Source organism: Hippocampus comes, unplaced genomic scaffold, assembly GCF_001891065.2.
Source record: "Hippocampus comes isolate QL1 unplaced genomic scaffold, H_comes_QL1_v1.1 scaffold86, whole genome shotgun sequence".
Lineage (NCBI taxonomy): Eukaryota > Metazoa > Chordata > Actinopteri > Syngnathiformes > Syngnathidae > Hippocampus > Hippocampus comes.
Window position 1 is genome coordinate 3,187,187 of NW_017805882.1, and position 25,988 is coordinate 3,213,174.

General features: G+C 41.2%; 1 protein-coding gene across 2 annotated transcripts; it reads left to right on the top strand.

The window, feature by feature from the left end:
* Positions 1-2,629: 2,629 nt before the first annotated feature.
* LOC109527236 (neuronal acetylcholine receptor subunit alpha-7-like) lies at positions 2,630-24,180 on the top strand. Of its 2 annotated transcripts, XM_019889029.1 has the most exons (11): positions 2,630-2,760; positions 10,528-10,667; positions 14,283-14,327; positions 16,706-16,815; positions 17,475-17,554; positions 17,683-17,850; positions 19,867-20,061; positions 20,831-20,917; positions 22,522-22,631; positions 22,971-23,074; positions 23,264-24,180. In XM_019889029.1, exons 1-11 carry the CDS (start codon positions 2,691-2,693, stop codon positions 23,571-23,573), a joined length of 1,419 nt encoding a protein of 472 aa, XP_019744588.1. In that variant the 5' UTR covers positions 2,630-2,690; the 3' UTR covers positions 23,574-24,180. The 2 variants fall into 2 exon arrangements, with proteins under 2 accessions (XP_019744588.1, XP_019744587.1); XM_019889028.1 differs by having other exon boundaries at positions 22,971-24,180.
* Positions 24,181-25,988: the final 1,808 nt, after the last annotated feature.

The window sequence follows — 25,988 nt, forward strand, 5'->3', positions numbered from 1 at the left end:
GAAATAAGAATTTATCAGCCAATGAAGTGATTCCATTCAGTACATTAGCTCAAAAAAATTGTTTTTTTAAAGAATTATTTGCAACACTTCTTGAGCCTCGACAAAAGAAAATGCAAAATGCTCAGTACGCAAATGTGAAGGGACATACTTGAATCTGGTGAACTTATAATATTATCCGTGTTCATGTGCACCTGCGCGGAATTTTGTGCATCTCCAGCTATACTAGATGTTTAATCTCAGAAAATACTGTCAACTGAACTTTGAAATCGCGCATAAGCATGGTAACAGTTTAAATAAACAGGTATCGAGTCCATTGAGAGAAATAAAGGTACATGCTGTAGCAAGATAACCAGGCTTACACGTTCAAGCAAGAGTCCCACTCCTGCAGGCAGAGCTGAAAACCCGTTTCTTAATGTAAGCTGATGGCAGTCATCTTACAAATATGACACTGTCCCTACACTGAAGCCAGATGAAGACGTGCAAAAAGGGGAGATGAGGAGAGGAGTGTAGGGGCTGTATGCACAAAAATTAAAGCAAATGAAAGGAGGAGTGATAAATAGCGAGAGTTAAAGAAGCGCTGCGGGCGCTCTTCTAATGGTGGTAGAACAGTGCTGCATCTGCTGCGCACTGACAGTTCGGCACAAGAACAGAATGGAGAGGTGGGAGAGAAATAAACATACAGCATGGAGACAGATGGAAGGCAGACTGTGAAGGACAGAGAGGACTCAAGAGAAACGTGGAAGAAGTGATGAGAAAGGAAAATAGAATCAAAGGAGAATAAGTAATGACAACATGGATCACTTAAACACTATGGCCCCAGGCCATTGGGCCACATGAAGGAAAGTGGAATCGCGGCAGAATAGATTAGACCAGGTATACATCAATGATTTTACGACTGTTGGTATGCATGAACGTGGTCGAGGTATTAGCCGTGATATAACTTCAAACCTCAAATCAGGAGTCGTATGCACAGAGGCAGAATAGTTTATTCTGCAGTGTAAATACAGCAGATTTCTGGGTGAAGCTTACACCAACCAAGGGGTAGGTTTAAAACCAATTTATAAAAGCCATTTATAAGCAATTTACAGTGGATGTCTCAGAACTGTGGCTTCACTGTGGAGAAAATAAATCAATTTAAAAAAACGAACATTATAAATGTAAATATTCCTATTATCCATTCATCCATTATCTGAACCGCGTTATCCTCACGACGGTTGCGGGCGGGCTCGAGCCTATCCCAGCCGTCTTTGGGCAGTAGGCAGGGGACTGGTTGCCTGTCAATTTCAGAGCTAAATTTCTATTAATTAAATAAAAGTGATATATATATATATATAAATATATATTGGTGAGGTGCAGGGTTCGATTCTGGCTCCGGCCTTCCTGTGTGGAGTATGCTTATCCTCCCCGTGCCTGCGTGGATTTTTTTCCTGGCACTCCGGTTTCCTCCCACATTCCAAAAACCAGGTTAATGGAACACTCTAAATTGTAACAATGAATGTGCACCATTTGGTTGTGATCCGAATTAAGATTATGATTGAGGTGTACGTTCCACTGAGAGCCTTTTATTTTGTTGCAGGTGTCACCGCCAAAGCTATGATACTTGATCAAACATTTGTAGACCTTTTATGCATGCTGGGTGAACAAATGTGCTCAAATGGATCATTTATTGTTTAGTAAATCTCCCACTCAGGTTATCTGCTTACTCCAGGACTTGAGGTGAAAGAAGATCTGCCACATTCTGGTTCTTTCGTCATCCTCAACATGGCTATATTCTTGTAATCCGCCATTCATCATTTCATATATTACTTCAAAGTTAGTTACTGGACAAAATTGCCTAACCTCGACCGCGAGTTCTCTTCCTCTTGACTTATGAGTCCTACTCATGCACCGAGGTACTTTTTAATTGTATTTTTTTAAAATTTGTTTGGGGAAACGTGAGTGCACTACACTAACTTAAATGAAGATGATCCAGGTATAGGGGTCCATTTTCCCGTCCACGCTTAAGTCATTTGCATGGATGTAGCAAAGTATTTGCAATTTGCCTCAATTCATGACAAACTGCTTTTTTGAAGTGCCAAGATGATGTGAAGATTGAAGTAGATTTGATGATTTCAATTCTGATCTGTACTAAAGCAACTGAGCAAAATTGCAAACAGCGCTAGCTTTCTCAAGCAAATTTGCAAGTAAATTGAGACAAAAGTATCATCATTTCAGTATATATACTTTTTGTACAAATTATTACTGGGAGGTGTGCCGTGAAATATTCCTCATGATGAGTGCCTTGGCTTATTAAAGGGTGGGAAACACTGCTTTTGAAGAAGAGCACTCATCATCTTGGACAAAGTTTGGGCAAGTAGACCGGAGCAAGCAGGTGGCTGTCAAAACCTCCATACAAGATTACAGGCGTAATGTTTTTTTCAGCTAGAGACAAAGCGGTAGAGGGAGGGGGAAGGATGGAGAAAGAGAGAGAAAAGGAAGGAGAGAGAGAGAGAGAGAGAGAGAGAGAGAGAGAGAGAGAGAGAGAGACAGGGAGGGCGAGACAGTGAGAGAGCGAGTGGTCAGAGAGAGAGAGAGAGAGAGAGAGAGAGAGAGAGAGAGAGAGAGAGAGAGAGAGAGTACAGGGCTTTGATGAAGCTCACCAAGTTTGACACCTTTTGTGGACTAAAAAGGAGACCTACAACACTGCTGTGATGGAGTCACGGACGACTCGCAAATCAATACTGGCAGGATTTTACCTTTGGGCGACTTTGAGCTTTCAAGGTAGGTCATTAAATGACTCTTAACATTTGCCCATTTGTCCAGAAATAACCATACGCTTTAGCTTTATTTTATGATATTTTTGCCTCTGTTCATCAATGATGCAGACACAGACATATTCCCTGACGTGACTGTGAGTATGCGTAATATTCTAGCATGTTTAGGAATTCCATCACATCACGACAGCTGAACATATTGTGTTGTGCCTGGAGTGCGAGTGTGGGTCAGTGTGTTTGTGTGAGTCTTGCTCTTTAGACCGACAACATCTGGCTCAAAAAAAAAAAAAAAAAGGAGGGCACACCAGCGATGATGCACGCAGCCCATTGGGACTGTTCATCCCCTCTGAGTAATCTGCAGTCAAAATTAAATGCATGATTAGTGGAGCAGAAAGACCATCAGATGAAGTTAAAGCTCTTTAGCATGTTTGAACCCATGCTTTACAGTATTTGTGAGATCTGGACAATGTTGTATTATAAAGTAACACACCCCTTTTCAGGGTGGACTGGAATCTCAGCTGACTTTTGGTGAAAGCCGAGGTAGACCCTCGACTGGTCACCAGTCAATTGTTGGGCTAGTTTTAAGGCATTAAGAACAGATATTAAAACTACTGATACTGTGATATCTTATTCTGTGATGTGTTCCAGCACACTCACACACACACACACACACACACACACACACACACACACACACACACACACACACACACACACACACACACACACACACACAGAAAAGGACAGCTTGTCACTCAAAAGTAGTAACCTTATCCCACTCAGTGGCAAAGAGCCGTGGGGAAGGTAGCGAAAGTTGCTTTTTTCATCAAGGTTTGTTCAAGGTCGCAAACAGTCGTAAAGACGGTGAACCTGTTAAAAATGTCAATGCGACAAGAAAAAACTGTGCGCGACCGTTTAAACTGTTTGCGAATGGCCGGCAAACGTCTTTGCAACCTTGAAGGAACCCTGACGAAAAATCAACATTCACTTTGTTCACAAACCTAATGAAATGCAACCACTAATGTGGTTGTCAAAACGAGACCATATAGTGCATTGTATAAAGTTTTAAAATTTGTGATTGTGGTTAAACCCTTTTCCGAAAACACAAGCGCAGTTACAGTTGATAGCGCTTGGAAAATAAAGTTGCGGAAGTGACATTGAACTTTCCTAGATTTCATTCAAAAATGTGTGAAAGGATCTTAAGATTTAACTGCACTCCAAGACACAAATATTAACAATTTAATTTGTCGTCTGGTAGAGCGGTTGTCATTCTCTGTTCCTAAATTACACTGTATGCGGTTTCAAGTGGATTTGTTTGTCTATTGTATGAGGCGAATAAATTCTGGCACTCTTCTGTGTGTCATGAAAGGAAAATCTGCATCTAATTGAAGGGTTATGATCATGTGTCATGACATACTTAATGCGCTAAAAGACAATATGATTTGCAGATGCAACATTGATTGGAAACATAAAAGGATCACCCATCAAGGACAAAAATAATCATGCATAATCTGTGCGTAATGCTAGATTAAACGTTGAATTCCCGAGAGAGGGGCACGCAATGTTTTTGGTGTATCACTTGCTGTAAATTTCCATATATTCTCTTGCCATTGATCCTTTGTGTTTGCCTTTATTGTCTCCTATTGTGGGCAGTTTTGACATTTTTCAGTAGAAGGGCTTTCCTTAAAATGTCCCTCTTAGTGGGAAGTCAGTGTTGCTGCAAGGGACAAGCTGTTAGGGGCCTGCCTTTGTCTGGCACTCTAAGGTCACAATATGGTACAGACAGACAGGGGAGAACCAGTTTGGATATGTGCCATTACATCAAATGTTCTGTGAAGGAAAATCTGCATGTAGTCTAATGAAATGGTGGATGTCCATTTTCGCAACGCTATCTCACCCCTACGTGCGACATGTACACGCCTCTTTTTTTTCCAAAGTTGCAGGAGATTCCATTTTGGTTCTTTGGTCATTATCACACTTATCCTGTTTACCATCACTGGTGCACTTGAGGTTGGTTTTATGTTTTATTTTTATTTTTTACAGAAAAAGACAAGGTGAAAAGCAAAATAAACTCGTTAAGAAAATCTGGTATTGGCTTACGAAGCGCAAGTGTCACAAGATTTGCTGAAGTGTTGTAAGACAGGAGAATGTCACGTTACAGGTAGACAAGAAATGTGCTGTTGTTTGAGAATCTGTTCTTATTGCAACAGCAAACTGACGCGACAACAGTGGACTTGGGGCTAACCATTTCTTTTCTTTTATTTAATCACCTGTCCATCTGTTTGGCTCACATGCAACAACATGTTCCCGCTACATTTAAAAAAACTGAGATTTTGCAGTTCATTTTGCAGGCTTTTGAAGGAGTAGATCCAAGTTTATTTGTTCAATTTAGCATGGGAAATCTGACTAAGCAAACAAAAATCCTTTCAACTCTGCTATTTCCTGCATCTGCACAGGTCACTTAAGGGTACTATGACAGTTGGTACTGGCCTCTCACAATGCAGTTTTTCATTTCAGGGTGTGTTGTCCCAAGTTTTAAACATGTTTTAACAGGATAGGGAGATCTGTCAATTGCCACACCTGACATAAAACAGCTTCTGCCTTCCACAAAATTATCAGAGCTGCATATTTCTAACTTACCATATTTTCCTCATTGAACGGCGCACCTAAAAGCATTCAATTTTCTCAAAAGCTGACAGTGTCCCGTTATAAATGGATCAATATTCAGATTTCTTGGACGTAGTATTTAAAATGTTCTGTATAGCGCTTTGTTTCAGCTGCAGCGGTTGTGAAAGCTCTTTATAAATAAAGCTGTATTGTGTTGTATTATATTCCCTTTAGCGTAGCTCCATCCAGTGGATGCACAACACAACCGTACCCACTGTTGTGGCTTCTATTCTATGCACCTTATAATGCAGTGCACCTTATATTTGACAAAAGTTTTAAAATCGGCCATTCATTGAAGGTGCGCCTTATACTCGGAAAATACAGTAAACATTTGTTTGACTCCTCGACTTCTACACAACTTCCATCACTTCAAACTTAATTTTGCCGTGTTCTACAAAATATTTCTCACATTAAAGAGAAAAAACCCACGATATGCGATAAATTAACAACAATATGGGTTTAAGTTGTATTGCTGATGGGATGTTACGTTTTTCCCCACAGAAGGGACTTTGAGGTCCGATGAACATTTTGTGAGACCAGCCCTGTCCCTTCGGTGGTGAGGTGCAAATCAAGAGTTAGGTAAAAAAAAAAAAAAAAAACAACTAAATGGATGGATACTCAGTCAGGTATAAAATGGATGGATGAAGTGGCTTGTAGGAGATAGTTGGATTTTATGAAAGGCACCTTCAATAACTGAGACAAGGTGCCAGGGACGCACCAGACATCCCAACTAAACAACAAAAGTCTTTGTGAATTACTTGCAGGCACTCTGTTTGTGATTCAGGCTGCCCATGGACATTTTTTATCGTGACTATGTTCCTCAGGTAAAAGGAGAAATTATTTCTCTCTTTGCTGTTGACCATTCAGCACACATTTACATCGAAACGGTTTTATCTATTAATACGGCGATAAAGGCCACATAAGGAATAAAATCATTTAAAGTGTTGTTCTCATTTCCATAGCCTGATCAAGTTTATGTTTTGAGTAGGAATAAACTGCACTAAACAATGATATGATTGTGGCAGAACTCAATAGGTGCCGTTGTTGAACAAATAATTAATTTCACAAGCAAACGGAGAGATGGTTGATGGAATATTCATACAATCACCGGTTGTGTTCTGTGCAGTCTAACGTAATTCTATGTCTCACATTTTCTGATCTGTTTAAAACTGACAAACAATTAATTGGGCCTGTTTGTGATTGCCGAAGAGTTCCAATTACAGTTCAAAAAATCAGAGGGTGACAGGACCATGTTTCTCGGATCCGAGAGGACAATGAAAGTCAGACAGTACATATTGGCCGTGACTTCTAAATAAATATAGAGAAGTATTCTTGGAACAGTAACTGTGTACGCTGCTTTTTCAGTATGGTTGTTGTAAGCTTTGTTTTCTCATAGATATTTAACCATTTTCTAGACTAGCTATCCTCCTCATTAAGGTCATGGGTGAAACAGAATTCTATTCCAGCTGAGTTTGGGCGATAGGTGTGGTACACCCCGGACTAGTCGCTAGGCAATCACAAGTCACATAAAGACGAACAGACAACCACATTCACACCCGAGGACAATTTTAGGTCTTCGCTGAATCGAAACTAATGTGCATATTTTTGGAATGTGGTAAGAAGCCAGACTATCTGGAGAAAACCCATGCAAGCATGAGGAAAAATCCTTGCAGAATGGTCAGAGGCCAGATTCAAAAACACTTAAAATTGGAAAACGAATGTTAACACTAGTCCACCGTGCCACCGTCCCGGATATAATTTAATGGGTGGCACTGGGTGAATTAAACACATGGCGGAGCATTACAGGTGTTGACTCCGTGGTCTCGTGGGCATATTACTCCATGTGATGGTGGTGGCCATCGACTTGCCCAAGGTCACGTCTCATCACCTAAATGCCAACTGACCCAAATGGACCTTTTATTTTATAGAACATTGTGAGCCTGCGGGCTAAAAATTAATACATTCTCCCAGATTGTTGTGGCGGTGCCAAATGCTAGGCTACGTTTCTAAGCAGTCAGTGATAATCAGATGCATGAACAGTCCACTAGTTTGTCAGGAACTAAACTGACATGACTGCATGCAAAATTTCAACACTATTTTTCCTATTTTGATTGTGATTTGATTCACTTTTACCTTTATCTCAGAAGTGTTTTTAAGCGAATGAGGAACTTGGTCACGCATAACCCAGCAACACAATTGTGGCTGGTGAAAATGCCGAGTGGTTAATAATTCTGGCAAACCACGAGCCACAGTAGCTAGTCAGCAAATACATTGCGCCAGGCCGTGCACGTGTGTGTGTGTGTGTGTGTGTGTGTGTGTGTGCAGGTACATTTTCTTTTCATGTGTGTGGATATTACTCAATGTGTTTGGATAAAAAGTGTTACAATTTCCTTGGCAGTATCACTGCAATGTCTGATGTCAAAACTTGGAGGCGAATCTTACCATGTAATCCTTTGTTTCGTTTTGGTTTTACACTATGCACCTTTTCTGTTAGCCACACACACGCACGCACGCACGCACGCACGCACGCACGCACGCACGCACACGCACGCACACACACACACACACACACACACACACACACACACGCAAAAGAGTAAGATCACCATTGTCAATAAAGAACTGAGAAAAGCCGGACATGTGGACATGAGGGATATTTCACAGAGTGACAAAACATTTTGACTTGCAGTGCTTCGACATTGCCAAAGGGATGATGTATAGTGGGGGTACTGACTATTTAGATGAGAAAGGAATTGAGTTTCGACGCTTGCGCGAACTGCATTTGGATAGAGAGAGTGATCTGAGCTTTGCATGCGAGCTATAGTGTTGTGCTGAAATGCAAAAACTGCTTTGCCGAATGATAATTGCGTTTGGAGAATGTGCAGTGCCATGAAAAATGATTTGCCTTCTTCTGAAATTACGGCTTGTTTTTTTTTTGCATAATTTTCTCACTTTTATGCATCCCCAAAATGTAAATACAAATTTTTCATCCGGGCCCAGGTAGCTTTGAATATTTTTTTCCGCCCTTAATCACTAAAATCATAATTTGAAAACTACATTTTATGTTTACTTGGGTGAACATTGTAGTCGGAACCTTTGCGAAAAAGTTAGAATCTGGGAAGTCACGGCATTGTACATTCTGCATCAAGAAATGTGCAAAACCAATGGATAAAAAATTGATATGCAATATCAGAGGGAAGATACATTTTAGGGGCACTGACTATTTACACGAGAAAGGAGTTTAATTTTGACACGAGTTCGATAAGTATAATACGGTTGAACCTTACAACATATCTTGAGGGACTTAGCGAATCTGTACGTTATAACTGTAGTTTGTTGTAACCATTTCCGGTAAAATGGCCGTCAACAACAATGTTATATACATTCATTCATTTTCCGAACCGCTTTATCATCACTAGGGTCGCGGGGGGTGCTGGAGCCAATCCCAGCTGTCTTTGGGCAGTAGGCGGGGGACACCCTGAACCGGTTGCCAGCCAATCGCAGGGCACACAGAGACAAACAACCATCCGTGCTCACACTCACACCTAGGGACAATTTGGAGTGTTTAATCAGCCTGACCTGCATGTTTTTGGAATGTGGGAGGAAACCGGAATACCTGGAGAAAACCCACGCAAGCACGGGGAGAACATGCAAACTCCACACAGGAAGGCCGGAGCTGGAATTGAACCCGGTACCTCTGCACTGTGAAGTCGACGTGCTAACCACTTGACTACCAGGCCGCCCATGTTATATACAGTAGGAACATTTATCGATGTAAAAACAAGAACATGTAATTGAGTATCAACATGTCAATTACAAATACGTGTATACAGTATGAAGAAAAAAAATGATTTTATGAGACATGAAACAACTGTTGTGTTCCTACTTCATCTCTGGAAACATTCAGTCAGCATATGAAAAGTGCCTTCTCCAGTTCAGGATGTGCCACGCCCCTAAGCCGTTTACGATCTTCTTTCAATCTGTTGACTCGAATTCTGCCAAGATTTTGTTGCCATTACGGATGATTGTCGAAATGGTCGACTTTGCAAATTCGTAGGCTCGGTTGAGCTTCGTTTGGGAGACTGCCTTTTGAAAGTGAGAGACAATTTCAGTCTTGCTTCCGTTTACCAGATGTTTTTTCAGATCATGTGCACCATGGCTCCGGAAGTACAACCATGTATGAGTTGTTGCTAAGCAACGGAGGGGAATCCCGTGATATACATTTTGTTCATAAGCGAGGTCGTGGCGGCAATTAGTTTTCCACGGTTGGTGGCAATGAAGGACTTTTCATTATTTTGTGGGAAAAAACTGGTCATTATAATGAAGTGTACATGATAAAGCTGTTCATCGGAAGCAAAATCGGCAAATGGATCATGAATTACGTGAAATGGGGACTTTGAAATGTGAATGTTATAGGCCCTATGACCGGGGTGTCAAACATATGGCCCGCGGGCCGGAACCGGCCCCCAAGGAGGTTCGATCAGGCCCGCGGGGTAATTTAAAAGTGAAAAAATGCATACAAGACGCGGAATGAATATTTTTTAATAAGATGCAATTCATGGATTATCCACTAGGGGGCACCCTGTTTTGATCAGAGAAGAAGACGACAGCAGTCTCAGTCTGTCACTGAGACAGACCCAACGCAGCAGTAAAAGCCAGCTACCTGATTGCTAGCGAGATAGCATTAGCATCAAAGCCGTATTCTGACGGTGACTTTGTTGAACAGATTCATGATGAAGGCGGCTGAACTTGTTCATCCCAAGAAGCGACAAGCTTTTGCCAATATTAGCCTTACAAGGAAAATTATACCAGAGAGGATTTCTGACCTATCAGCAGATTTAGACATCCAATTGAAACAGAGAGTCATTTTGTCAAATGTTTTGTAAAAGATATGTTTGTTAAATTTCAACATGTTCCCAATATTCTTCTGCTTCTTTATACCAAAACAAAGGAAATACCAAAATAGCTGAAACCGCATTTCAGCATCTTATTCCTGATGTACTGTATGAGGAATTGAACATTTTGGTTGACACTTGATAAATGTCCCTTTTTTTTTCTTCATTTACGTTGAACAACGTCATGTTCATCAAGTTGTTTTCTGTTGTAGGCTGCCATGGTGGAGTATATCAGAGGAAGCTGTATCGGGACTTGATGGTCAACTATAATCGACTGGAACGTCCAGTCCAAAACGACTCTGCGCCCATCCTAGTGGAACTTGGTCTCACTTTGCTGCAGATCATTGATGTGGTGAGTGTCTTTTGATTGGGTGATAGCTATGAATTGTTTTCGACATTGAGAAAGAGGTGAAGATGTACAGTGGAACACCTCAAGTTGACTGACAGTATTTAGGTGTATTTTTTTTTCTGCAAAATCTTAGTTGAAATGCATATTGTACAGCTTGAGGAGCAGTCGACTTTAGAGATTCACATGTATCGGGTCGCCACTATGTTTGTGGATGTACTCGATTGATGACACTTATGCTCGTTTTACTGGAAATAAAAACTGAACCCACAAGTTTGAAAACCCAATGTAATGAGAATATTTATCTTTGCCTATTACTGGCTTCTCGTTTATTTACTTGCCAGTGACCTTTTTCTATTGTGATCACCGTTATTTTAAATGTCTCTACAAAAGAGTCGGCTAATTGCATTCTTGCTGAGGCTGAAGGTAAAATCGATAGCCCTGTCTTGGTTGAAAATGTTACCGTGGTCCTGTGAGCTCGGCTGGCTTTTTTGCCTGCTTGTTTTCTAAGGTATGGATGTTAAGTTATAAAACACATTGTGTCGTGTAGATGGATCACATTTATGTCAGGGAAGGAAAAAAAAAAGACTATATGTTCGGAGTGGCTACGCCTTTTGACATGTATGTGTTTTAGGAGGATATTCTGTCAACATCTCACATTGTGTTAAGGCTCTCCTTACCTGATCTTGTTCCAAACTTGTCAAGTAGGAATGCCTGTCTTCCGGTTCCCCCTCAAGTCTCACTTGAAATATTTTGTTCTGAAAGAAAAACATCTTGACTTGCTGTTAAAAGTGTGTTTTTTTGAACATTCTTTGTGCAGCCCAATTCCCTCGTTTGTATGGAGGCTCTTGCTTTCTTTTTCTCCCACATTCCAAAAACATCCGTGGCAGGTTAATGGAAGCCTCCAAATTGTCCTGAGGCGTGATTGAGAGTGAGAATGGTTGTTTGCCTATGTGGGCTCTGCGACTGGCTGGCAACCGGTTCAGGCTGTACCCCCACCTACTGCCCCAAGATGGCTGGGATAGGCTCCAGTGCGCCTGCAACCCTTGTGAGGATAAGATCATTGGATCATTCCAAAATGGATGTGTGCATAGTAGCGAGAGGGGTCCTAAAAGTCGCTAAATCTAGTGAAAATGTTGCTAAGTAGGCAACGCCACAGACACACTAAAGTTGTCACTCTTGCTCGCTACCTCGCTTGTACCAATGTTCACACGTGTGGACATAAAATAAAAGCACAACTTTCAAAATAAAAGCACCACACATTTTATGGTTTGACTTCATGGTCATTGTCAGCGCCAGTCATCGACTGTGAATGGGCTAGATGTGGCCGTCGGGTCGTACTTTGCCCAGCGCTGATCTAACAAATACCCACCTACATGCGCAATGTTGTGTGTGATCGACTAACATTGTGATATTTTATAAAGATTCCAAATAACGGGTACTAAATAGTGTGTTCACTCATGCTAACATAGAAGTGGTGAAGACTATTCCAAAGACAGTTTTACGTATTTGGTCACGCTTAATGTTTACACCATAGAAATTTTTGGGCATCACCACAAGCACAAAATGAAGGTCAGTTGCATGCTTCCTTTGGTGGATTCTTGCTTTTGGTGGGTTTCCATGTGGAGTTCCTGTTCTTGTCTCTGTGTGTATTCCCGGTTTTGCTTTGCATCTTTGTGTCTTGATTTTTGAACTTCGCTGATTTACTATTTTTTATTACGACATGCTTTGTTTGCCTTTTTGTTTTAGTTTTGGAAAGTAAATCCATTTTGTTTTGAGTTCATCGTGCAATTACCCTACCTTGCCTCACTGCACTTGGGTCCTCAGAGCTGCCACAATTGTCACAAAAATTTACTTTTCACTCGATAACGTATGAGAAAACACGATGATGGGGGAATTCAATGTTTACTGGAAAGTTGTAAATTATTAAATGTGAGTTCAAGCAAGTGTGGGTTCATGTTTCAGCGTATGTGCAGACGTGTGTGTGTAATGGCCTATGATTCTTCCATCTGGTTTTGGTTGCTCTCTAATAAGACAACTAGGGCAGCTTGATACCAGCCGCTGGCTTCTTCACCAGTTATGGACCGACTTGGCAGGGTGGTCATAGAAGTGGTCACCCTGCCTCAAGTAGCTCATAATGAAATTTGTGTTTTGTAATGTAGGCTTAGATTTTAGTTATTTTATTCTCCTTAGGACCTAAAATTGCAATTATAGGGTTGTTTTTTTCGCATGTATTTATTTATTTATTTCAGTTTGCTACTTTAACCCCCGCAACCTCTTTTCCACATGTATTTATTTATTTATTTCAGTTTGCTACTTTAACCCCCGCAACCTCTTCCTTCTCCGTCCATCCCTCTCATCTAATAGTGCCATTTTTATTCATTACTGGCGTTGGGGGTTTGTTGTTTTGAGTTCATTCCTTCCCAAAACAGTATTTTTTTTGGATTCACACACCTTGTTATTTATTAATTGTCATTGATTGATTCACACACCTTGTTATTTATTAATTGTCATTGACGCTTAGATTAGTCACTGATGGTGTAGTGGTACACTCGCCTGACTTCTGTGCGGGTAGCGTGGAAACGGTTCCCGCTCGGTGATGGTGTGAATGTGGGCGTGGAAGGTTGTCTGTCTCGATATGTATCCTGCAACTGACTGGCGACCACTTCAGGGGGTAGTTTGCCCTCCGCCGAAGTCGGGTGGGATAGGCTCCAGCAACTCACCGCCACCCTGTTCCGGATAAGCATGTGTTGAAAATGGATGGATGGACTCTTAGATTTAATTTTTCACAGAGACTTGGTATTATGATTCACTTTTCGTCTCCAACCTGCCGCCTGGTGGCAGCATTGTGGTTTAAGCTAATGAGTCAAAGCGATAGCTCATCAAATCAAGCTTATTTGACATATTAATGACGCAGTTTGCTGCAGATAACAAATGATGATGACACGACAATAATAAAAAGTGACACGATCAATCTGATTTAAAGCAGCCACGACTGAGCTGATGATTAACCAGTTTTTTTTTAATCATTCACAGCAAGTGAAGATAATTGATGTGATGTGGATGAGAATTTGAGGCCCCATAGCTAAGAACCGAAAGTGTAGGAAGACTGCACTGTAGTTGCTTTCAACATCGCCTGCACTCTCTGTCAACAAGAAATTGAACAACTTAGCGCTGACCCACGATCATCACCACTACAATGACAAAAAATACATACTTGTTCAGCCTATACAGTCCATCCCCTAACTGTACCGACTGCTCATCCCCACATGACATAACTGCAATGACGGCATTTACTGACGAGACAAATTCTATCAAGAGGAATTGTCCGGGTCTCAGATGTTCGAATTTATTTGACTTTTTATTTGACGTGTTTCCCCATAAACTGTTGAAAACAGGTTCTATTTAAGTCATGGAGCTGTAAAAGATGCCGTCATTGTCATTCAGTCACCTCAGCATCTCTGAGTCATAGGCTGCAGGTTTCCTGTCTTTATCTCACCTTCTGTTAGTCAGTCATGAAATGCTGTTTCTTTTAATTCTATCTCATTGTGCAGAATATTTTGCTGTATCTTTATCAAACATTGACTTGTAGTTATCTCACACTGCTTTTCTCTCTTCCAGGATGAGAAGAACCAGGTTTTGATCACAAATGCGTGGCTTCATCTGGTATGTCTCCCCTTTTGGTACTTTTGTGCGATCATTGCACATGAACTGTCATTTTGTATATTTTTGGAAGGTTCTACTGCTCATATTTGCTCTTTCTGAAAAAAACATTCATTGGCACCCAGAATCCGGGACTGAAAGGCAGACGAACTAACAACATGCCCCACGAGGCAGCCTCTACATCAATTATTTCCTTCGGAAATTGTTTTTAGCCCAGAACAGCCAAACTAAACTAAAACCGTGAATGCCTCAGAAGGTTTGGTCTTTTTAAGTCATGGGAAAATGTGCTGCACTCTCCAAATTCATTAGCGTACACATATTCAATCGAAGGCTTTTTGGGCTACATCTTAGAAGTTAGTTAATTGTTAATGTGACATCAGACTAGTCAGGAAGGTGCATCCTTGTCCCCCTACCCCCATCAGACTAGCACATTACGAATGTCACAGTCTACATCCGGTTTGTCTGAGTCAGCTGCTGACTGGCTCGCATGTTATGAATGATTCAGTTATTCGGGAAGCCACCTCCTTAACACAGCATCCACACAGGGCTAATGCCTAGAAGGGGCTTTGCAGATGGAGAAAATCTCCAGGAGAACCGAGAACTACAAGCCCGAGCTCACAGACAGAATGACGGCAGACAGACATCTGTACCTTTGAGGATTTTAGGATTACAGGCTCATCAGGCAATGGACATGCCATGTTCGAATGATTGGGATTTAACACGGGGTTGTAAGAGTGGAAGTGTTATCATCTTGTTTGAATTGTGCTGTTTAAGGTCTTCCATAAAGGTCCCATATGTCCAGACAAAAGAGTTCTAGTTTTTATCGTGCCCCAAACTCACATACATTGGAACTTCCGTAGATAAATGAACCAGTTTACAAGCAAAAAAAAAAGTTCTGAACAGTATTTTGGATGAAAAGTTACCTTGGTTCATGCATTATTTTGGGTTCCCAAGCTGGGCATGGCCGCGGAGGGTTCAATTGTGCCTTGTCCCGTGCCACTTAAACATCATCGGCTCCAAGCGTCACACAGTGCATGTGTCTTTGTGTATTTGTAGCTCCAAATTGTCTCTCGGTATTGCTCCAAAAAATGGTGAAAACTGCTGGCGACAGGGTTATCAGAAAGCCGAAATAGGAAACAATCATACATGAGATTATAAGGTCAACAAATGAGCATGGTGTTCATTTTTGTGAATTGCCACTATATACTGTGAATGAAACTGATGTGACTTTGTCATCTTGCTGAGCAGTTTGGTTTGTCAAAATCTACCATCTGTACTATTGCGGTTTTAATAACAATAATAATAAATAGCATCTGTATAGGGTTTTTATTAACATCCGAAGATGCTTAACCACACTAACAGGGACAAAAACAAAACAAAAAAACCCTTGGAGGGCCTATTTTGGTAAACTGGAGCCGGTGTACTCGGTGCACTGCGTTTGTGTTCACTATGGATAAAACTAGCCCAATATCACAGATTTTTATATGAATGGAGTAACAATGCCGCTTACTCGCCATAACGAGAAGCCACCAGCAGCCATCTTACATTGCCACTCGCCAACTCCGGGTAACTTGAATACATTGATTTGTCTGGGGCATTTTTATTTGATTTTCTGTCTCTGACAAAAAATGCCACTGTATGGCATGCGATTGTACCAATGAGTCAAAGAGAAGCGCTACATGTACATTTCATCATTAAGTGTACAATTATAATTTTTCTATTATAAGGTATATCTCAGAGTGCTACTCAAAGATTCTTTTGTGTCATGTTGTCTTAACGTAGAACGATCAAATGAAAGGAAAGCTCAACAGGTCAAAATCCGTTGCAAAATGTCAAGTTAACTTCTCTAAGTCACCATTTACAATACCGCGATCATTGAGTTTGAAATAGGTATTATTTTGGTATTGTTTCATAAAGGTAGACTGGTATTCAGAACTGTGAGGGTTATTTGAAAACATGAATTGTGCTTAGGTGGAAGTAAACGATAGTGTTTTACACCCTGTACAAAAAAAAAAAAATTACAAGAGTTTCTATTGAATTTATAATAACAAAAGTGACTTTTTTTTGACGAGCTGCATACATACCCTGCCAATGGGAAGGAAACTATGTGATGTAATTTTTCAAATTGTAATCTGGAATTTGAAGGGACCTACGCCACAAAGCACACAAAATATTGTCGGGTCTATGTCATTCATGAATGAACTGAACGCTAGGAAGCTGACCACAATGCATTCCAGAAGGCTGGTCAACCTTTAATATGTTTGCATTTCAAATGAATTTCCCTCGATCGACTCTAGAGTTGAATAAGTCCATATCTGTTCCTGACTACAAAGTGACTTGGAAATTCCCTTGTTTTACCATTCTGCTTCTGTTTCTTCCAGCAGTGGACGGACGTATATCTTACATGGGATACAGAGAGCTACCCTGGTGTTCAAAACTTGCGATTCCCTTCCAATTTAATATGGGCTCCAGATATTCTCCTCTACAACAGGTTTGCGATTTGAAATGACACTTTAAATTCAAAAACCTAAATCTTACAAGCATATCAAGCAAAAATTATTGAAGTGACTTGATCTTATCGAGCTGTTTGATGAATATATAGTAGCACATAGGGCACACTTTCAACAGCTTCTATGGAGTCAGAGTGGACACAAACATATTTTCGGTATCACGCTGCTGATACAACGGACAATGGTATTCCGTACAGATATTAGATTGAATTAAAAACAGGTGTCGGGAGTACCCCTGCGATGTACCTGTGCATGATCAGTCATAATACATTTCAAAGTGCAACATGGCTCACATCAACGTTGCATGTTCATAATAATGTGACCAAAATGTGAAAATTCCAGATTTCAAGATTTTGCTTTACATTTTTTGTGGTGGACAATTCAAAAATCTTGTTGAATGCCAATATGTAGGGATAGTATTTTTCCAAACAATAAACTTTAGTTTCAAAATGAAAGACAACATCAGTGATTATTTTGCTTCACATGTAACATGAAACCTACATATTGTATGCCTGTGTTGAAATACAAAAATCCCCTTAATTGCGTCCTCACTTCTACTTTCATTCAAACCTGATTCCACATGTAAATGCAAATTGTTCCCTTGCTGGTTTTATTTATTTTCCATCTAACTCCTTTGCAGCGCCGATGAGAGATTTGATGCCACTTTCCATACAAATGTACTGGTCAATGCGACAGGGTCTTGCCAGTATATCCCACCAGGTGAGACAATGAAGCATTCACTCCGCTGATGACCAAATAATGTAAATTCATCAGTCCACCGTGTGACAACTTATATGTCACCGTGCTCTCTTGTTCCAAAAAACAAAACAAAAACAACTTCTATCCAGGCATTTTAAAGAGTACCTGCTACATCGATGTGCGCTGGTTCCCATTTGACGTGCAGAAGTGCGACCTAAAATTTGGCTCTTGGACGCACAACGGCTGGTTGCTAGACCTCCAGATGATGGACGTGGACATTTCCAACTACATACCCAATGGCGAGTGGGACCTTGTTGGTAAGACGATAACAAAGATGCCTCATTTGTGGTTCTTAATTGAGTCAGTAAATTCCAATGTAGCAGTTGAAGTCCTGCAAACGGACTAACAAAAAAGACAAAAACAAAAGTATGGACCCCAAAGGATTCTGAACCTTAAATGCAGCAAACCTTGACTGCTGCATATCATCAGGGGTGTGCATAACACTTTTGGTCTGGTTCCCAAAGGAGCACCAAAAGACGTTGCTATTATGCCCATCGCAAATTGTAATCGAACTATGTGTGCCAGTGTGTCTTGTCAGAACCAGGCATGAACTCAGGACACAGTTGCAGGGCATAAAGTAAAAAGACAGATTTCTTTGAGTATCAGCGATTGTCAACTCAAAATGGCAAGGCTATGGGAGCAAGGGAAGAACTAGTCCGATCTCTGGTGAGAGACTTGGGTGCACGCACAAGGACGAAACACACTGGCACAGAACAAAGGGAGATATTAAGGACCATTTAAACACATGGTAAGGGTCAACGGGTGGAAACAATCAGGGTGGGGTGGACAATAAGACTGGCACAGGACTGGCACAACAGAAACAACCCTCACCGTGGTGTGACATTAAGAGGATTCGTGCTAGCCTTTCTCTTAACCTTGTAACCACTGGCATTTCATTTTAGGCTGTTTTTTTTGTTTGTTTGTTTTCAAAGCTTTTAACTATTTTATCTCAGTGTTTTATTTACATACGTGCACATTTAATGCAGATTATTTTTTAAGACAATGGGGATCCTATAGCTGTAAAACTTGACATAAAAGAGGAAAAACAGATCTGTTTTGTATTCTGCACCCCAAAAAATGGTTAAAAACAGATGTAACTCACCAAAAATTATGCTCCCTGGTGTAATTTCTGGTACTCATACATACACACAAAAAGCAAGCATAGCCAGCTGTTTGTGGAAATGAATGGGTAGCCATGGATGCGTGCGGTGACAGCTGGCCCAGAGATGGTTCAGTTTATTCAGGCACAGTCAGGCATCAATCTTGCCAAGAGCACACACTGCCCGGTGCCTCTGAACGCAGCAATGCCAAATCACACAACCACCCAAACACACCCACTCACTCGCACGCACATTAACACACGTCTTTGTGACTTGCACCTCCTGAAGGTGATTTTGAATTTTGTTGTGGAGTGGCTGCCGTTTGGACAGATTAGAGGGGGTAAAGATGATTATGCTGACAACAGGGCTTCCATTATTATGATCAGTGTGGTCTACTTTCTGAACGTGGGGTTTTAAGGCAAAATGGATGATGGATTATTAATGGATTGCAGAAGGCATAAAACATTAAAGTGGTGAAGTTCAGTTAGCACAGCATGTCACAAGAGTTGTTGAGACAGTTGTACCGGACTGCAATGTACATTTAAGAGTACAGAAAAAAAATAGTCGGGAAACCCCTCCCCATATTGAGGGTTCTTGCACGCTACAGGGACTAAGAACCAAGAGTGCAGGGACAAGGAAGCAAGTAAACAACATTCTCATGGGCTCATCCCACCCAGTACACCAGCTTTTCTGACTTCCTCCTACAGTCGACGATTAAAAAACTGCACACCGAAACCACCTGTCATCTCAACAGTCTCTTTTTCTTTGCCACGAATGTTATGAATAATTGATTCAGTTCACCTTGACACTTTGCCATCATTTTGCACGTTTCTTTTGTCTGCCTCCTTTGCAGTGACACTAGACATCATTTTGCACAGCTCTTGCACATTATCACTGCATTCATCATTTTAGCGTTGTCACTTTGCATTACTCTGCACACTTCTGATACTGATCAGATTCAGTGTCATGCTCCTGTCAAAGGAACGAGGTGAAGGAATTGCCTCTGTTTTATTGCTAGAGTCTTCCCTCTGTCTGCTTTAGTAATCAATAAGACGTGCCTTGAAAATACTACCATCCAAACTTCAATCCCTTTTCTTTCGCTTGCTGTATGAGGTCATAGCAATAACAATGTCTTGTACAACTAATAATCGTTTTCTTGTCGTTAACTTGTAGGTGTGCCAGCCAAGCGGAATGAGCTCTACTACGACTGCTGCAAAGAACCATACCCTGATGTGACATTCACTGTCACCATGCGCCGTCGGACACTTTACTACGGCCTCAACCTACTCATCCCCTGTGTTCTCATCTCTGGTTTGGCCCTGCTGGTCTTCCTGCTCCCTGCAGACTCTGGAGAGAAGATCTCACTGGGTGCGACCCAAAATAACCACAAAAACACCTTCACTCAACAGAACAATAATGCTGAAATTCAGCAGGAAACACAAAACGTGACTGATTTATAGTGCATCATGCTTCGTTATCATTGTGTTCGTAGTCCATCATGCGCTGTGGTCATCTATCTATCGATCTAGCCATCCATCCATCCATCCAATTTCAAGAGGTTCTCCAAGTCGACACGTCAAAGTCGACAAGACTGGAAATGCAAATAGTCTCAAATACGTTGCCTGCAACTGCAGCTCAAAAAGACTGAAATCTTATTGGACAAAAAAAACGGAACAAAACAAACAAACAAAACGATCCAACATCAACATACAATACAGGAAGCAATGCAGCCAAGATAAATGATGACAAATTTAAGAAAATAGACTGTTGGGAATAAATTAATAGAAATGCATGGAACAAATATGACAATCTGGATGAGGCCAATGCACCTGATTATTGTTTAGGCCATCAGAGAAGGCTTTGCTGACCCTGATTGCACACCACTGGTATAAGTTGATACTAACAGTATGGCAACATATTTGCATTTCTGCTTAATTATAAACCATCAAGTATCAGACATAAAAATGTAGATTGTTTTACAAATGTCACTAAGTGAAACAGATTTCGAGTGAAGGAGATTTCCCTTGTGGGCAACTACAGTATTCCAAACTAAATCTGCAATTGTTATTATCCTCACTTTGAAAACTCAACTTTTAGGAGCAGAGTGACAGACCTTTCTTCTCTCCTCCTTTTCCAGGCATCACTGTGCTGCTGTCTTTAACTGTGTTCATGTTACTGGTGGCAGAGATCATGCCCGCTACATCAGACTCTGTTCCTCTGATTGGTAAGTAGCGTTTTTGGTATTATCAGAATCAGAATCATCTTTATTGGCCAAGTATGTAGAACACAAAAGGAATTTGTCTCCGGTAGTACAGGCTACACTAATATACACTATAAGAAATGACATATAAGTATCGAAAGACTTTCCGTAATGTAAGGGTACCATTGTGCAGTAGTAGCACCCAATGACAGCTGTACGACAATGCGCAGAGTCACCGAGCAGAGATAAACTGATCAGTGGTGCGATGCAATAGTATGACGGTTGTGCAGTTGGTGCAAATAATCGTTGCACCATTTTTTTAAGTGACCAATAGCAGTAATTGTCGTACGACTTTAGGTGTGCAATCAGACAGAAAGTCCTTGAGCGCTTTAAAGTGTCTGGTGCTGTGGAATATAGATCAGCAACAATTGTTCAATTATGTCGAGAGCTGGAGCTACAATGATCCACAGAGGTGTGCAAAAATGCAAAGAGAAACTATAGATGATATATCAATTAATTTTTTTAACCATTTTTATCCTCTCCAATTTTAAATGTCCACACCGTACTAAAATGGGAATTTCTGTTTAGCAACCACTTGTTTTTTTTTCATGTCTGTTTCAACAAAATGATACGGATGCTAAATGTTTCATTTCCCCCTGAGAGTGTTTGTGTCATGTCGTATGTACGACAGTTCCTAGTTACTGCTAAAAATGCCCCTGAACATTTGCTGTAGGGATGCTACTGTGGAATCATTTATGACAAATGAAAGTAACATCTGTGGTGATTTAAATTGCTTGTGAAGCCACAACAAATTCACAAGAGGAAAGATGTCACGTCATTTAGCTATAACAACAAGAATGATGTCGCAAAAGCAACTAGCCCAGGGGCAAACTTGGAATGACATTTGTGCCGAGCTTGAGGCCTAACTCGTATCGTGTACACAATCTATATCGGGGAAAATCAGTATTCGACCCCCTGCTGAATTTGTAGGTTTGATCACTCCCACCACCTGACATTGCTCAGAAAAATTAAGGGCTCTGTATTAGTAGACGGTGCAGCTGCGCTTGAGCGTAAAAACTGAAACCTCTTGATTTCCCGCGTCGGTAGAAATTGGGTTTATCTTTTTGCAACGTGCAATATAAATATGCTTTACAACTGTTGGGTATTTCTTTTTTTTTTAGCTTCCAGATAATTCAGACCTTCACCAAGGAGGTACATTGAACATTTAAGATTGATTAAAACAATTCACGTATACGTCAAGAGATATGTCATGATATGAGAGGAATCGACAGATGCTGTGCTTCATGGTGGAGCTCAGTGATAAAAAATCCATTAGCACCGCCCCTGCTAAGAGACATCTTATTGCATCGCACATAGAGCTGAACTGAACCTCTGAAACTAAACAAAAATGCAACACAGCCTTCACTCTGATCGGCTTTTCTAAAACTGCTATTTTATTCTTTTGGTTGAATAACTTCCTCATTGACACCGAGTGACTGGATAACAAGTGTTTAACAAAGTGTCATATCTTTGACTGCCTCTCAGGATGTTGGTCACATGTAAATGTTAAAAGTCTTTTAATCTTTTGTATTTTCACCTTTGTTTTTGATCTGATTCATCGTTTTCAGCTCAGTACTTTGCCAGCACAATGATGATTGTGGGCTTATCTGTGGTGGTGACAGTGCTGGTTCTCCAGTTCCACCACCATGACCCCCAAGGAGGGAAGATGCCCAAGTGGGTAGGTGAAGATATTGTGTTGGCTGGCAAAATGATGCCACAGGGCAACAAAACTGATGGAAAATACCAAGATGGACAAAGATAAATACTAGTACATGAAATGGAAGACGCTAGGACAACTGTTTTAGACCAGTCTATCTAGTACGCTAGCACTCTCCTTGACAACTTCGTGAGATGAATAATTGGGGAGAGACATGATATAATCACCACAACCAGATTGTGTGTTTGTGTGTGTGTGTGTGGGGGGGGGGGGAACCCCATTGGCCTTAGTATACGTGTACCTCGTTTTAGTTGGTCATGATTTTGTCACATCATTGTTTTTCCTCGTCGCTACATCCAGGTTCGAGTTATTCTTCTCAACTGGTGCGCTTGGTTCCTGCGCATGAAGAAGCCTGGAGAGGAAAGGAAAACAAGTGGTCAGTCTGGCATTTGCTCAGCCTACAGGTATCCCCACCCCCCTCCTCACCACACCAGCACCAACAGCATTCAAATGAGCACCATACCAGGCCAGGCCTCCACCCAGTCAACTAACACGAATGGGAACATTAACCTGTACCTGGGATATCATTCCATGGGATCACAAAGCCCGTCGTTCCCACCGAGCACTGATCCGAGTGTGCTGTTGTGTGGTAGCGGCGGAGGAGGCAGCGACAGACACCCCGCCGGTTCATCCCCGGGTGACATCCATTTGGAGCAAACACGGACTTTGCTGCTGGAGCAGCTTCCGGATGTGTCTCGGATCCTGGAAGAAGTGCAGTATATCGCCAGGCGCTTTCGAGAGCACGATGAGGCCCAGGCCATCTGCAGCGAGTGGAAGTTTGCGGCGGCGGTGGTGGATCGCTTATGCCTAGTAGCCTTCTCTCTCTTCTCCATCATCTGCACCTTTACCATCCTCATGTCAGCTCCCAATTTCATCGAGGCGGTGTCCAAGGACTTCACATGAAACGGATCATTGCCCTCTACAGAGAAAAGAGTGGAAAAGCTCAAAGATTGCTTCAATGTCCAGAAACTGCTCCCGCTCCATGCTTCAACTTCTTGGGACCGACAACATCTACACGTGTCACTAACATACTGTAGTTCATATCCCCCATCTGTTTTCATTTCTTTATTTGCAGTTATGTGGAAATTGAGAAGAAGGCAATCTTTGCTTTTTGTTAATTTAACCCGACTAATTCAGTATTTTACCGCCAACATGCACATCATTCCTTGCTTTTAAGCCTCTGGTAATTTCTTTTTACTACATAGTCCTATATAAGATGGACACAGTATTTCAAGAAATCTGGAAAGATCTGGATTTATTCACACTAAAAACAATGCCTTATTGTATAAGGTGTTGTTTATTTATGTTATTGAATAAATCCGGATTCACAGTTTTATTCTCTAAATGGACATGGGAATTATTAGAAGTATATCAAACGGAAAACGAACTATGTGAAAAAGAGAAGCGAAAAATGAGAATTGAATAGGATAAAATAAAACAATAAAAGCAACTTAAAAACGAATGATATTCCCATGAGACTGTGTGAACTTTCTAAAACAAAACAAAAAAACAGACATGAGATTCACGGACTAACTGAACCCCTTATTCCCTATGTTAAGCACTAGATTTGTTCTGTATACTTGTAATTTGCAAATGCTCCATTGACTGATTGTCTCAGAATAGATGAGCTGTCGGAAGTTTGTCTTGATTTGAGTCTGCAGTGGAGGCCAAGTCTGAAGAAAGGAGGTGGCTTCGAGTAATTCATTCATTCATCCATCCATTTTCTGAACCGCTTCATCCTCACTAGGGTCGCGGGGGGTGCTGGAGCCTATCTCAGCTGTCTTGAGGCAGTAGGCGGGGGACACCCTGAACCGGTTGCTAGCCAATCGCAGGGCACACATAGACGAACAACCATCCACGCTTACAATCACATTTCAGGACAACTTAAAGCATTCAATCAATCTCCCATGCATGTTTTTGGAATGTGGGAGGAAACCGGAGGACCCGGAGAAAACCCACGCAAGCACGGGGAGAACATGCAAACTCCACACAGTAAGGCCGGAGCTGGAATTTAACCCGGTCCCTCTGCACTGTGACGTCGACGTGCTAACCACTCGACAACTGGGCCGCCCGGCTTCGAGTAATTGAAAAGAAAATTTAAAAAAAAAGAAAAAGGAAAATAAGTTCTCAGGAACGGAAGAACTACATCGCGGCTAGGAAGAGAGGCAGACCCCGGAGACGTCTGGCTCCTGGCCCCAGATGAGGAAATAAAAAAAAAAGAGGGATCCACTGCAGGCCTGGCATCTGGGCAAAGGAAGAATAAATAAGCGAGAGACAGGAATTGTCCAAAGCATTTTGCCATTGCAGACTCAAGCCAGGCCACTACCACACAAACTCTTCTGGAATTTTACAAAAAATTTTGATTGCTTCAAAAGGTTGTGCAACAAAACAAAGTCAATTGTGCCTCCATATTTGTCCAAAACTGTTTCATAAGTTTGATTCACGTTGGTTGATTTTCATGACATTTTAATTTATGACTAGTTTTGTCAGTTAAAAGTTTTCCGTGACCACTGTGAGTTTTTCTTTCATACCAACAATTTTGTGTGTGTGTATACCGACCACAGAAGGGTTACGAATCTTTCGCAAAAGGTTACAAATAAAATGCTTGCAATGCATGGGTGGTATGTGGTATGGGGAAGATTTCAAGCAACGCTTGCAGATAGTCAAATGTCCGGAAACAGTTCTTTAAATCTTAAATGTCATTGTTTTTACCATTTGGACTAAGCTTTAGCAATCTGTTTGAACAACTTCAGCAGTATGTTTGAACGACTGTCAATACAATCAAACGACGTTCCGGGACATTTGAAAGACTTTACTAACTCTTGCGAGCGACTTTGCAGTACGTTCGAACGCCATAGCCAAAATGTTCACACTTCCGTTCTAAGGCACCTATTATAGGTAAAAAATGTTTTGAGATGTTTGGAAACCAATGGGCATACATACAATGGACAGTATCTGAAGCACATTTTCATTTGATTAATATTTGAGTCAAAAGTTACATTTTATCAAGTCAGGAATTGGAACATACCAAACACGCAGTCCTGGTGATTACCCTTGGTTCCTGTTGGTCGTGCCTGGTCGGTCCGTTGGAAGAAATCTCAGTGGATTTTGTTCAGTTGACAAAGTGTAAGAAGGAAGGTGACACCGCTGCCCCTCAGAGATCATTTGCTTAGCACACGCGCACCGCACACAAAATTCTTGTGAGTGGAATGAGGCAGCTGGGATCAAAATATATTTCTTACATGTCGTTTAAAAAAAATCTGATGGAAAGTCATCCCTCACCAATAACAACGCCAAGTAATGCCAATAAGGATGTGG

Excerpts from the sequence above, each read along its gene's own strand:
- LOC109527236 (XM_019889028.1), top strand. The coding sequence starts at position 2,691 with ATGGAGTCACGGACGACTCGCAAATCAATACTGGCAGGATTTTACCTT. Across the intron at positions 14,328-16,705 it reads CAAATGCGTGGCTTCATCTG|CAGTGGACGGACGTATATCT; the intron begins GTATGTCTCCCC and ends TGTTTCTTCCAG. Across the intron at positions 20,062-20,830 it reads TGGAGAGAAGATCTCACTGG|GCATCACTGTGCTGCTGTCT; the intron begins GTGCGACCCAAA and ends CTCCTTTTCCAG.